The sequence below is a fragment of the Sinocyclocheilus grahami genome, unplaced genomic scaffold, assembly GCF_001515645.1.
Source record: "Sinocyclocheilus grahami isolate Dianchi unplaced genomic scaffold, SAMN03320097.WGS_v1.1 scaffold406.1, whole genome shotgun sequence".
Lineage (NCBI taxonomy): Eukaryota > Metazoa > Chordata > Actinopteri > Cypriniformes > Cyprinidae > Sinocyclocheilus > Sinocyclocheilus grahami.
This window is the reverse complement of record NW_015505585.1, coordinates 101,717-116,560: the sequence shown is the minus strand read 5'-3', so window position 1 is coordinate 116,560 and position 14,844 is coordinate 101,717. Positions and strand designations below refer to the sequence as shown.

The following is a 14,844-nucleotide window of genomic DNA, read 5'->3' as shown; positions in this document are numbered from 1 at the left end:
ACCTTTGAGCCATACACACCACCATATTAACTTGTTTGCATTGTGGAGACCAAATGCCCTCATACAAAATGTTACCTACAAAACATGAGATGCCAATAAATAGTCCATATCCCTAGAAAAAGGTGTGCATATGTGTTTACACATGCCCAGGTGTAACAAGATTCAAAGTCCCATGCCTCACCATCTTAACATACATGCAAACTACAAAAACTGCCTCTAGTATTTTTCGGTGGCATTGTGCACTGGTTATAGTAAATACCATATGCCATGATGCATCCGTATTGTATTAAAATAATAATAAGGATTGCATCTTTAATGCATAATTTCGCATTGCATCTTAAAAAATATACTAACAAGATGCATATCGAGCTGTAGTAGTTCGTATGTACGTTCATTTATCTACAACTAAGCGCAGTCACCACCGGAAAACGCCAGAAAGTGTCGCGTGCTCTGCCGTAAACCGAAACCGTAGCAGCACATTTCAGATCCAGAGGCCACAGACATGTTCAGCAGAGCAGTAAAATAGTCGACCAACGCTATCTGTAAGCACTAACGTTACACGAACAAAAAGGGGTCAGGTCTGGGGTTATGCGGCGTTCATGCTTGGATCGATTTCGTCATGTTGTATTTTAGCGTAGTTGTAAGCTGATATTGTGTGTTTTGTTCCGCGGTGTGTGTTATGTGTTGACTGTAAAAGAGGACAGTGCGTCACCGTACAAGATGGACACTGCCGAAGAAGGTAAGCTGTCTAGACACGGAGGCACTGTGGCTGCTGTCTGTTTGCCTGTTGTTGATTTTTAAATGCGCTTTGACTAAACATTCGACGTTTGTTTAACATTAAGATGATTTAGCCGGAGCGCGCAACCAAATATGCATCTGTACCTGATGTGGCCTTTGCAAGCTAACGAGCTAAATGTTTACCTGCCAGCTTGGTCTATAGTACAGCTGTCATCCTCCAAGCACGTCAAAATAAAGACACTAATATGAATTTGAACTTGATTTCGACTTTACAGGACGTCATGGGAATTTTTAAAAGCACATTAATCATGTAAAGTAGTATTAGCCATTATCATAAAATGTATAACTTACGTGGAATGGTCTATTTGTGTATTTTTGTGTATCAGGTGTAAACGCACCTGAAATATTGATGACAAAAATGAAACGTAGTAGATAAGTCAAATCACGTGTCCCATTGATTTTTGAACTTTGTGTGCTGGAGGAGTGATAGTTGTCTCTCATGTTATTCATTATTATCTAGTTTAGGTTTATACAGTTGTTAAAGCAAGAGGGCAAAGATGACCAGGAGATTGATTGGCAAGATCGCAAGCAATAATCTTGCATGTATCTACCATTTTTTTTCTTCTTCGATATAAACTGAAAATCACAAAATGTAATTAAGTCTAATTTCATAACTCATAACCCTTCGTGTTTTGGCAGGTACAGTGTGTTTGTTGCAACATTTATATCCTGTTCATTTAATTTAATGTGTTCTGTATATATCGGTTTTAAATGTTTATTTTGCCCATATTTTCTGGCAGGTGATATATGTAGGGTGTGTCGATCTGAGGGAACCCAGGACAAACCCCTCTACCATCCCTGCGTGTGTACTGGAAGTATTAAATTCATCCACCAAGAATGGTAAGAGCTTTGTTCATTCAGTGATGAATTCCCTGTACGATAACTGTTTTATAAAATGCGTTTTGGGTCAAACAATGTAAAGTACCTTCCAACGTGTCAGATTTGTGTGTTCCATCGAGTGCGTTGTTTTTAACTTAGAAATGGGACATTAGAAGTAACGGTCAATGATGACAGCTGGCTCATACCTAAAGGCACTTTATTATTAGTTTATTGCGCCTGCTATAAAATTCAGAGGATGTTACTTGAGCAGTTAACTACCCTTAACCTGCTGTCCTGCAGTAATAATTCTAGGTGTCCTACTCAAGATGAGTCAGTAATGGCAAAAAATGGGACCGCGTGAAATGGAATACCACTTGCAATGTAAGAAGGGGTTCCAAGCTCTGACAAACAAGAATATGATCTGATCTGACAAAGGCCTTGCTGTTCATTAGTAAGCTTACAAGTCAACAAGTGCAGGCATTAAGCATAGTTAAGATGATTTAGTGAAAGTTGATACACTACCATTCAAAAGTTAAAATTTGGTTTTGGTAACATTCTTAAGGTTTTGAAAGAAGTCTTTTATGCTCACCAAGACTGCATTTTTAAAATCAGAAACACAGTAAAATAAACTGTTTTCTATTTTAAAAAGTTTTAACTTGTAATTTAATCAAGAGATGGCAAATCTGAATTTTCAGCAGCCATTATTCCAATCTTCAGTGTCGCATGATCCTTCAGAAATATTTTGCATTGTATTGGTGAACATTTCGTATTATCAGTGTTGAGAACAGTTGTGGAAAATCGGATACTGTTTTTTTTCAGGATACTTTGATGAACAGAAAGTTGAAAAGAACAGCATTTATTTGAAATCTTGTAATATTATTAACCTCTTTACTGTTACTTTTGATCAGTTGAATGCATCGTTGCTGAATAAAAGTGTTAAATTCTTTAAAAAAAAAAAAGTTACCGACCACAATCTTTTTAATGGTAGTGGTATATTGCTTTGGCAAAAGTAGATGATAAATAAAAAAGAAAATAGTATTTTAGTTGTGTTGCACATTTCTGTAATACCCTAAATCGGCTAATTTGTCTGTCAGTAGATCTAGGGTTAACCTTTCTATTGGGGCCAGTTATTTTTGTTAGGCTTTGTGTTCCGGTTTTTGTTGTTTTTGGTTATTGAATGGAGTCAGCAACACCCATTTGACTAACTGAAAAGCTGTAACTTATGAGCTCAGGAGTCCTCCTCAATGTAACGGTAACCAACTATGGAGTTCCAGCTTTTTGTTAATCTTCCCTTGTGGAAATGGGAAATGAAGCAGGATTTTCTGTGCTTTTTCACACAAGTCAGATCGTCCTCCTCACGCCCACTTCCTGCCCCCCTCTTGTGTTTTCACAGCTTGGTGCAGTGGCTTAAACACAGCAGAAAAGAGTACTGCGAATTATGCAAGCACAGATTTGCTTTCACGCCAAGTAAGTAACCCACTCTCATTACATTCTTCTGGGGAGGTAAAGCCATGAATAGTTCTATAGAGTCACAAGTTCACAACGGCCTTGAATGGCCAGTTCAAAAGCAGCAATTGTGTGCTTCAGAGCGATAGGGTTCTATGGGTTGATCATGTGATGTAAAAGCACGGCACTCGTGTTGTCTGACGTAGCTGCTCTTTGCTTAGGTGAAACAAGCTTTTTACACCCAGAGTGAGTCGTTGCATGGCTTTGCTACAATGAAAGTGTTTTAATTTAGTTTTGGTCTTTGCTCTTCAAAAGCTTTGGAAAGAATTGAAACACAAGCCCTATGGAAAGCATTGCTTCCAGTTTTCTGTGGGAACTTAATGTATTACGTAACATAGAATGACACGATTAATCAAAATAGCACCAAAATCACAATGTTAAATCATGAAGGATGTGATTGAATTAAATTATTATATGTGCTGCTGCGTGTTTTAGAGTGAAGCACGGCACTGTGTTCTTGTACACACAAACTCTTGATTCTCATTGTTTGGAAGAGATGCTTTAGAGATGCCTCTTCTGTACTTCTGTTTGCAGAGTTATGCTTTTTCAGAGTCATGATCTATATTAAAGAGCAAGATATTTATTAAACAAATTTGAAAATAACCTAATAATCTTATTAATTCACTTAAATAGTTTGCAAAGGATTATGATTATCTTAAATTGGAATTAAATACAATTTATAATCCCCAATTTTCAGTACGGAATAATACACTTCCAGTGGAGCCCAAAATGTTTATCAACAATTGTAATATATAATGCATTCAAATCCTCATCTTTTTTCATTTCAGTTTACTCTCCAGACATGCCTTCACGGCTCCCAGTGCAGGACATTTTCGCAGGACTGGTCACAAGTATAGGCACGGCTATCCGATACTGGTTTCATTACACGCTTGTTGCCTTTGCTTGGCTGGGGGTTGTACCTCTAACAGCATGTAAGTAATGCCCAGAGGTCACAGTCTGGTACGCTGTGAGTAGTACACTGTCTTTATTCCTATGTTGTGCATTGTATGTGATGTTGCTCATATAATGTTCTCCTTTTCCTGTAGGTCGCATCTATAAGTGTCTGTTCACTGGATCTGTAAGCTCCCTCCTGACTCTGCCCTTAGACATGCTCTCCACGTACGTACAAGACAGGAAAGCTCTCAAGTTTTCTCCTTAAAATATTCATTTACATTGCGGATCAGCTCATTGTGAACTCTGAGCATGATTATTTCAATACTCTCTGCGGTCTCGGGTTTAGCCGTGGACGTGGTTGCGTGGTGAATTGTAATGGATAGGTATTTCAGAAGTGATGATCAGTGAATGTTCATGCTCTGCAGAGAGAACTTGCTGGCCGACTGCCTGCAGGGCTGCTTTGTGGTGACCTGCACCCTCTGCGCCTTCATCAGTCTGGTGTGGCTGCGGGAGCAGATTGTTCATGGTGGAGCCCCTTTATGGTTGGAGCAGAACCAGCAGCAACCTGCCAATGCTGCAGGACCGGCCAATGAGGTACGATACTCATGTGACATTATGCTGCTTTTCATCAGATCGAATGCAGATCACCCTCAAATTGAATGGATTTAGAATATACAATGGTGATACACTAATAAAATTGTATAACTAAAATTGAATAACTAAAAATTTTACATTACAGTACACTTTCTTTTTATTTGAGTTGTCATTATTACATTGGCATCTACACTACCGTTCAGAAAGTTTAAAAATGTTTTTGAAAAAAGACTCTGCACCAAGGCTGCATTTATTTGATTAAAAAAATACAGTAAAACAGTAATATTGAGAAATATAATTGCAATTTAAAATTACGGTTTTCTTTTTGAGTATTTTTAAAAATGTAATTTATGCCTGTGGTGGCAAAGCTGAATTTTCAGCAGCCATTACTCCAGTCTTTAGTGTCACATGATTCTTCAGAAATCATTCTAATATGCTAATTTGGTGCTCAGGAAATATTTCTTATTATCAGTGTTCTGTGGAAACTGTGATACATTTAGACTTTAAGCATTTCTATTCCAAACAGAATAGCTTTTTTGACACCATTACGATGTGCAAAAAAAAAAACTGATTATCTAAAAATCTAATTTTAAATATTGCCATATGTTCAGCCAAAAATGGCATTATGGCATTCTCAGCACAAATTTTTTTGGTGGCTGAAACTTCAGTTTATGCCTAATAAACTTATTTATTCATATTTATTTTTCCGTAATTTCCACACCGGCAACTTCTGTACAGCAAAAATGACATTCCTATTGCAGCTTAAGTCAGCGAAACTTTCTGAAGCTTGATATTCTTTAGAGACCAATTATACAGGTTGAACATGACCCTCTTTGTTTACTTTTTCATGCTTACTGTAATGATCATTTTGATTTGAGCACACAGTAGCCTGCCTGACCTTCTGTCATCTTCAAATCCCTCATTATCTCCTGAATCTGGAGACTGCACTCTTACCAAAATAGCTGTTTGTTTTTTTTCTTGGTTTGAACCAGATGCAGTTTACTACTAGTTGACAAATGTACATACTCTACCATAGTTGATCCCAGTCAGTAGAAAATTTTCTCCATTATTAATATCCTATTCATTAGGCTGCTGGCCAGGGTAATGGGGGTGCTGAAAACCAGCCCATGCCCGCACCGGCCGAACCTCCAGCAGAAAACGCTGCAGCGGCTGAAGCTCCTGACCTCCCCGCTGACCCTATGGAAGAGATGGAGCTGGATAATGAAGATGAGGAGGATGGAGGAGCCGAAGATGTGGCGGATGCCAACAATGGAGCACAAGGTATGACGGCTTTAATTAAACAAATGAGAAACATTTCAGTGGGTATAAATGTTGACTGGTGCAAAAAGCTGTTGGGATGCAAAATTGTGTATGTTCTGTGCAGATGATATGAACTGGAATGCTCTGGAATGGGATCGTGCAGCTGAAGAGCTCACTTGGGAAAGGGTGAGACTATGTGCTGTGTGTCACTGTATCATATATCATACCAAAATCTTTCAGAAAAACATTAAACCTGTTCTCCCCCCTTCGTTCAGATGCTTGGGCTTGATGGGTCCCTGGTTTTTCTGGTGAGTGACACAAATATTTTATTTCTCAAAAAAAAAAATCCTTTTCAAAAGAACCAATAATTAATGGTTTTTTTTTTTGCTTTAGGAGCATGTGTTCTGGGTGGTCTCACTCAACACACTCTTCATCTTGGTGTTTGGTAAGCATCATTGCAGATTTGTTTAAACGAAATTATAACATTAATGCATTCATGTTAAGTAACCCAATATGAAAACACTGACTATGTTCTCCAATTACAAACTTCAACTCTTGAAATCATATCATCTTAGCTTTCTGTCCCTACCATATTGGCCACTTCACAGTGGTTGGACTTGGTTTTGAAGAATATGTAAGTATCAGATCAGTTTTAGACCTTTTTATCTAGCTTGATTAAGAAAAAAACTTTAAAAAAAATTATGTAAATGCAGTTTCAACATTGACAACTGTTTCTCGTCTGGTTTCAGGTTCGTGCCTCACACTTTGAGGGACTCATCACCACTATAGTTGGATATGTCCTTTTGGCCATCACACTCATTGTGTGTCATGTATCCTTAAAACACTCAATAACATCTGAAATAATCACCATCTAAGGCTGGTGCGATTTTTTGCTGTTGTACGAGCTCAGAAATCATTCCGCTATAATCAATCAAGCTTTCTACACTGCACAATAAATCTCTCTTTTTATATCATGTCTACACTTTGTTGTCCGAACTTGCACCGTGTACGCCCGGCTTAACTAACTACCTTCTCTGGTTTACCAAGTCTTCCAGGAAGTTACACACACACAAAAAAAGATGCTAGTCATATTTGGTGGGAAATTGCCACACATCCACCTCAAGTCATTCAGTGTCAGTTTATGTTGTCTTCTAGGGCAGTATTACAAAAACACTCCTAAAGGTGCTGTTTACCCTTTTTCAGGGTTTGTTTTTTTTACGGGCCAAATTCAGTTTCAGTAGGAATCCACTCAATATGGTTCATGCTGGTCGTGTGTATTCAAAGTGTCAGCCAACGGAAAGTTTCTTGGTTTGAAAGTGACTTCTGTGTGAGCTGTGCCTCATATATCGCGACAATTTTGCCCAATTTTTTGCCCACAAAATTTTGCTGAAATTTCATTTATGTGACCGCACCTTAAGTCAAAGCCATATCTATTTAATAGCCATAACAATTTCAGTTAGGGTCTTGTTTATAACATTGAACTTCTCATATGTTAACTCTGTTGACTTAAGATGGGAGGTTTCTGTAATGTTCCTTTCCTTAATTCAGATCTCAGGGATTAGCAGCACTGGTGAGATTTCAAAGATCACGCCGCTTGTTAGGAGTCTGCTACATTGTCGTAAAGGTCAGTTACATCAGCAGTTTAAATGTGTTGTTCTATAAAGCCAGGTTTGCTAAACTTGAGTAATTAGAAAGGACAAAAACAATGACTTGATAACATTGGTTGCAACAACTGGTTTTGCAAACGATTTTTGGGATTCACTGTAATTCTTTGTTCTCAGTCATGCTAATGCTATAATTAGGTACATCTAAGCTTAGAATACAGGCCTGGGCCTGATACACTTATTTATGCTACTATGTTTTATATTTGTGACTCGTTTAGTTTCTGTCATGTATGTCTTTTTATTGAGGCTCATATTAAATTATTATCTTTTGTTTCTTCTAGGTCTCTCTTCTAGTAGTTGTAGAGATTGGTGTGTTCCCCCTCATCTGCGGCTGGTGGCTTGATATCTGCTCTCTGGTATTCAGTTTCATTTTATCAAACTAATTAAGGTCATCTTGGCCCAAAAAGGTCTAATATTTGGAGAAAGCTAGCATTGGTTAGCATTCCCATTCATCTCAATGACAGCTGCTCTGCTTCATTTCTTAATTTTTATAATGAAGAAAAAAGGGAGTGCAAATTTAAAGCCTTAGTAAGTTTAGTTTAGGAACCTTAACCTTAGTATTTGTACATTTTTTTTTATTTTTTTATTTTATCTCTGTGTTTTGTAGGAAATGTTTGATGCCTCATTGAAAGACCGAGAGTTGAGTTTTGAATCTGCCCCAGGGACCACTATGTTCCTTCACTGGCTGGTGGGGATGGTCTACGTCTTCTATTTCGCCTCTTTCATTCTTCTACTCCGAGAGGTGGGCATTTCTATATCAGTTTAATCATGCAGGAGATTTTTCAGGAGATGTTTAGAATGCTGTCCTTGTATCTCTCAGGTTCTAAGGCCTGGGGTCTTGTGGTTTCTCAGAAATCTGAACGATCCAGATTTCAACCCAGTGCAAGAAATGATACATCTACCAATATATAGACACTTGAGACGATTCATACTATCAGTGGTGAGTAAATTCTCACCTCTTTTTGAGACCCTTTTCAAAGGATCCAGTTAAATTTCACAGTAAAAATTATTCAATGCTTTTGCATTCTCTTGCAAAAGAATAGTTTTCCTCCTAGAAACCTTTGCACTGACTCGCAAAACTTTTGTGATGGAAATAATATAAGGTGGGAGGAAAAACTATATTTCAGTGTTCAAGTTTCTCGGGGGAACGCAATACTTACGTGAGAGTATGCAAATGTTTTGTGAGCAAACGCAGTGTTTCTCAGGAGAAAGTGATACTTATGTGAGAGAGTGCAAAAGCACTGAAATGTTTTCCTCATATTCATATATCATATTTTGTTCCATCTCCATGTCCCCTAAGGTGCTCCTTACTCTTCTGTTTTCTGTGTTCTTAAATTAACAGGTTTTTCTCTCTTTTCAGGTTGTGTTTGGCTCAATCGTTCTTCTCATGTTGTGGCTTCCTATCCGGATAATCAAACACATCTTCCCTTCATTTCTTCCCTACAATGTGATGCTTTACAGGTAAATAAAATGTATTTCCATCTCGTTATCATAAACGATTAATGTTCCTTGTGATAATTGCCTAAACTTTGTGTAAAGATTCAGAGCTTGAGGACAAGTGTCATTTGATGTTTTTGCTTGTTTTACTGTATAAATCCAGCCAGAGATTACAGCCAGAAGAAGGGAAGTTCTTTCTCTGTGTGACTTCATTTAAAAGGGCCATAAATGTGAAGTGCTGATTACTGCAGTCATGGCAGATCTTTGCTTCGTTACCTAATGAGTGTCAGGACTCTCTGTAGTGTCAGGTGGGCCTGTTGCATCATTTGGCAGGTGTTACACCTGATGTCATCATTCCCTGCAGTGCATTACTACTGTCTGTTCTTGCATAGAACTATTATTATAGTGTCCACAACAATAATGCCATAGAAAGTAATCTCTCTCTGTGTTTGTGTATTTTACCCTATGTTACCCTGCTGTTTTCTCAGCAGTGTTGAGCTTTACATTCGTCACTGTGAGAGTACTTTGAACAGCTGTTTTGTTTGTTAGGGCACTGACTCTGACTTCTGTGGAAAGAGGCCATCCTTCACATGTTGAGGGCTTTTAAATATCGTTTGAATGACTGAGCAAGCTGATGTTTGAACTTCCAAACTCATGTGACTTTCTTCTGTGGAACACAAAAGATAAAGATATTTGGGGGGAAGAAAAGCGCTTTAGCTGTTTTGTCCAAACAATGAAAGCCATTGGGGTTCAAAACAACACTGTATGGACAAAATAAAAAAACTAATAGATATTCTTCAAAATATCTTCTGTAGTCATAGTCCTACAGCTTTGGACATGAGGGTAAGTAAATTGTCAGAATGTTCATTTATTGGTAAACTCTCCCTTTAATGCTGATTTTTAGCTTCAACATTACAAGTTACTGTTCTCTCCTGGTTCACTAATTGATGCCTCATGTTAACTCTGAAATATATGAGTTTTTAGAACATTGGTTTTCAATTTATGAGTAGAATAAAGGGCTGTTCACACCAAGGACAATAACTATATCGATAACTGTAACTTCAAAGTTTTAATAAAAATTGAGGAGTGGGGAAGTCCACACCACAGCTATCATTATAATGTACAATATAGTTGGAATAAATTTCAGATTTTTTCCCAGCTGATAAATGGTAAAAACATTGACAGTCTATCAAAATTTACTACCTTTAAAGGGGTCCTATTATGCTCTTTTACAAAGTCTTGATTTTGTTTTGGGGGTGTACTAGAACAGGCTCTCATACTAGGTTGTTAGAAAAACAGATTATTTTACATTATTACAACACCTCTCTCCCCAGTCTGGCATGAACAGCTCGAATAGTAAAATATCTCCTTTTGAAGTGGACTTTGAACTTTGTAACTTTGCAGATCTTTTTTTATGCTCAAACAGCAACATTACAGACTAACTAAAGTTGAAAAAGCATAATAGGACCCCTTTAAAGAGCTTGAGCATTTAAAACAGAGAACATCATAACGCCAGTGTGCTCTTAAAGTAAATAATGTTATATCGGTCATTGTGTCGCTAATAGTTATTGTTATGAACCGACCTTAAAGTCTGTGGTTAAGCATTATTTGAAGAAACTTTCATATTTTGTTCTAAAACATAAATGACACGGTTATTTTGAAATCGTGCTTTAAAAGCATAAATTGTTAACATAAGGGGCAGTAGTGTTGGCTTTATTTTGGTTGTTATAAATTTGAAAATGATGCTGCTGTAATTGTTCAGTCAGTCAAAAAACTTACTGTTTTTAGGCCAGAAAAATATAGCTCTAGTTTAATTCTAAAATATAAAATTAAATCATTACATATATATTTTCAACTAAACTATATGAATTATAAATGTGAGGTTTTCAGAGAGGTTTATTTTATTTATTTATATATATATATATATTTTCCCCCTGCACATTTGTTCCTTCAATTGATCCTTCCATTATATAAAGCATAAGTTCTTTGTTTCCGCTCATCCTGGACGACACTGTCGTTGCAATTGGACTTCGTTTGATTCTCATTTTTAGAAGAGGTTTTAGCACTCATTCGAGTGGCTTCATCATGTGGAGCTTCGAGTGGTCTTCAATCAAAGAGTTATAACAGCTGCATTGTAAATGACTACTTGAGCTCTTTAAGGGCAAAATTCAGATGATATCTGAGCAGTTGGGCACCCTTCATACTGCATATGGGAGTTGTATAGTGACGTTTCTGATTCCAATAAATGCCTGTTTGTTCTTGTCTGGTCACTTCCAACTCTCTTTGGGGCTCAATAAAGAGCAGATCACTATCGTACTGCATATGTTCACATACAGTATACTGACTAATTTCTGTTGCTGCACCACTGAAAGTATTCTGGCTGTATCAGTGACTGTTGTGGGAGTAGTGTGGTAAAATTAGCTCATCACTGGCTGTGCTACCGAACATTAGGGATATCTTGAATGCCTTAAGAAGGCCAGGTGTGTTCTCAAGGACCTCAGTCACCCAAAATAGAACCTTTTCTGCCTGAAATCTTAATTAAACCGTCAAAAACCAACATGTATCTTAAGACATGTTTTTCTTGGAGAGGGTTTCTTTCATGTTACAATACGTTAGTACATTTACCTGTTCTTACCGTTCTTGTCTCTCTGAATAGGAGTCACTATGGAGATGCAGAATTTGGTGCAGAGGAGAATCTACCCCTTCCTTCTGATGGTAGTGGTGCTGATGGGTATCCTCTTTTTCCAAATCCGACAATTCAAGCGCCTTTATGAGCACATCAAGAATGACAAGTGAGTCCTGAGTGTCAGAAATTAACTACTTTCTTAAGAGCCAATACAAATGTCTAGTGGAGTTGATTTTCAGAGATATTTTAGTACCTTGAGAACATTTTTAATAGTGTGCCACCCATTTGCTCTACCTCTCAAAGATTTGGGGGCAGATTTTGTAAAAGTATAGAAAATATTTTACTCAGCAAGGATGCATTAAATTCTGATAGTAAATTGACCATCACTATGGAGATGCAGAATTTGGTGCAGAGGAGAATCTACCCCTTCCTTCTGATGGTAGTGGTGCTGATGGGTATCCTCTTTTTCCAAATCCGACAATTCAAGCGCCTTTATGAGCACATCAAGAATGACAAGTGAGTCCTGAGTGTCAGAAATTAACTACTTTCTTAAGAGCCAATACTTGCTGATACAAATGTCTAGTGGAGTTGATTTTCAGAGATATTTTAGTACCTTGAGAACATTTTTAATAGTGTGCCACCCATTTGCTCTACCTCTCAAAGATTTGGGGGCAGATTTTGTAAAAGTATAGAAAATATTTTACTCCGCAAGGATGCATTAAATTCTGATAGTAAATTGACCGTAAAGTACATTTATAATGTTATAAAAGATTTCTATTACAAATAAACTTTAGATTTTTTTATTCATCAAAGAATCCTGGAAAAAAGTGTAATAGTTCCCACAAATATATTAAGCAGCACACCTGTTTTCAACATTGATAATAATAAGAAATGTTTCTTGAGCAGCAAATCAGCATATTAGAATGGTTTCTGAAGATAAATTGCACTTTAAAGTATATTAAAATAGAAAACAGAGAAAATTGTAATAAGATTTTACAATAAATAAATGCAGCCAAGGTGAGCATAAGGGACTTCTTACATTAAAAAAAAAAAAAAAAAAGGGTCCCCCTTTTGATCAAAAATGAAGTCTGTCGCTTCACACCTTATTTACTGATGGCGAGGCTGTGTGTTTTGTTCTTTATTCATCCATGCAGGTACCTTGTTGGACAGAGACTTGTGAACTATGAACGAAAAGCTGGCAAGCTCAGCACTACCACACACAGCAGTTCAGTGCAGGAGTAAAGAGCTTGGGATTGCTTTGGAGTCACTCTTTTTGTGTGTGAGCGAGCGAGCATGTGTGAATGACTGAATGAGCCTTTCTCTCCTGCTCCCTCTTTGTGCGTCCTTACATCCAGCACGCCCACTATGACTGACTTCTGGCCTCTCTGACCCTGCCAGCAAAAAAAGGGAGAAAGAGCCATGTACATAAACGGGGCGAAAGAGTGAATCCCTACAGCCAAATGGAAAAAATGAAAAAAAACAACAAAAAAAATATTAAGTATGTGTATTAATTTATTAAATCTAGTTGTTACCTTTTTTTGTGGAGCTTTGTTCGTGGCAAGACTCGACCCACATGGTTCCTTTCATCACCCTCGTGGAGAGGCCAGTCAGACTCCAGGGATGAAATGTCTGGGTCATAATGGAGCTGGACTGTCACATTTGTACCTTTTTTATTTATTAGTTTAGAATTTATTGAAATACGATCTTGGTGTTTTTGAATGAGAGGGTCTTGTTTGATTTGATGCTTTCGGTAGTGTGTCTTACCTTCATTTCTCAATGCTTTAACCTCCCTAATTTTATGTGCAGAACAGAAGTGGATGGAGGCGGATTTAATGGTTATGCCACACCCATCTGCTTCCTGTCATGTGGAAAAGAGGGAATTTTGTTTCACCAACAGTTTGTCCGCGACTGTTGTTGACCAATTCAAGAACATAGAAGCACAGAGTCAGTATCTAGCAGCCGAAGCGTAGTTTGATGGTGGAGTTTATGGCTCACAGTGAGCCGCAAAGCCGATCTCTGCCTGCTAGCTCTTCGCTCAACTCCTTCAAAATCCTTTCAAGTAGCTTAAAAGACCGTTTAGAGTGCTAATTGCGTCAGTGGTTGAGCTAGCATATTTGTTTGCTGTTCAAGTTGATATCATTGACCGTTGTATGTCAGTCTCGTGCTCAGCATGGCCTAGCAACACTTTCTCATAGATGTAATTCTGGCACGTACACGGGTTGTTGCACTTTTTTAATTTAAGAAAGTGTCTTTTAAGAGCAGCAATAGTTTGGAAACCCTTTAGACCAAATTTGAAGTCCTTACTCGTATAGGTACTGGAGCTCACAAAAATTAATTAAACCGATCAGATTTTCAGCCAAAACCTGGTTTATTATTCTTGCTTCGGTTCGGTAGAAGAGTTTCGTGTCTGTAGGTAAGGAGGAGATCCTCAACACATTTGTAAATAATGTAACTTTGATTCTTCGTAGCAGAGTATGTTTTTCTCCATTTCAAATTTGCTGCGTCTGTTACAGGTTCACGATACCCGAAGAATTTGTCTCAGACAGCTTTAGTGTTAATCAGCGCTGAGATTCTATAAGTGACCTTATAGTATCTTATTACACTGAAACTGGATACTGTATGCTTCTTGATAGCTTGCGCTCCTCTGAAAGGCAAATGTTCTATTTTTATATGTGCAACTAGTGACACCGTTTTCATGTTTGTTCAGCCATCGATTTGATTTCCTCTAACGTTTACTGAGGTCAGCTAGAATCCAGGTAAAGCTAGTGGTTCAGCACTAAACACCTTTGTGTGTCTGGTTTACTAAGCCTTTTCCTTCTCCGCATGTTTTTGAGAGAATTATTCAGTATTCTGAATGTTTTCAAACCTCCTCCTTGGAGGCTCTTGCTGTAATAATTACATTCTCATAATGGCAGATTTTTTTGTTTGTTTGTTGAAAACTTTTATTACAAATATTAAATCACAAAGTGTAGTACTTACAGTGCTTTGTGTCTTCAATCAAACTTATCATTCATATACTTATTTTTACACAATTCACTAAGTGAATTAGAAATCTAATAACGTTTATTTAACGTCTAATAACTGATTTTATAAGACACAATGAGAACTTCACTAAAAGCTAATAAATCTATTAGATGTTCGTGGTATGCAGGGAAAGGCTGCTAATTGCACAATTCATTCAGAACACATACATTCAGAACGGGACAATTCCTGTTAGCATGTAGAATAATGGCATCAACCTTACCA

At 37.5% G+C, this 14,844-nt stretch overlaps 1 protein-coding gene across 1 annotated transcript; it reads left to right on the top strand.

The window, feature by feature from the left end:
• Positions 1–338: 338 nt before the first annotated feature.
• On the top strand, positions 339–14,559 carry LOC107550690 (E3 ubiquitin-protein ligase MARCH6-like). Its single transcript, XM_016232038.1, has 20 exons — positions 339–739; positions 1,539–1,638; positions 3,011–3,084; positions 3,912–4,055; positions 4,170–4,242; positions 4,443–4,611; positions 5,700–5,892; positions 5,996–6,057; positions 6,147–6,179; positions 6,265–6,316; positions 6,447–6,505; positions 6,621–6,701; positions 7,427–7,495; positions 7,817–7,891; positions 8,143–8,277; positions 8,356–8,475; positions 8,896–8,996; positions 11,629–11,703; positions 11,971–12,114; positions 12,753–14,559. Exons 1-20 carry the CDS (start codon positions 721–723, stop codon positions 12,838–12,840), a joined length of 1,866 nt encoding a protein of 621 aa, XP_016087524.1. The 5' UTR covers positions 339–720; the 3' UTR covers positions 12,841–14,559.
• The last annotated feature ends 285 nt before the right edge of the window (positions 14,560–14,844 follow it).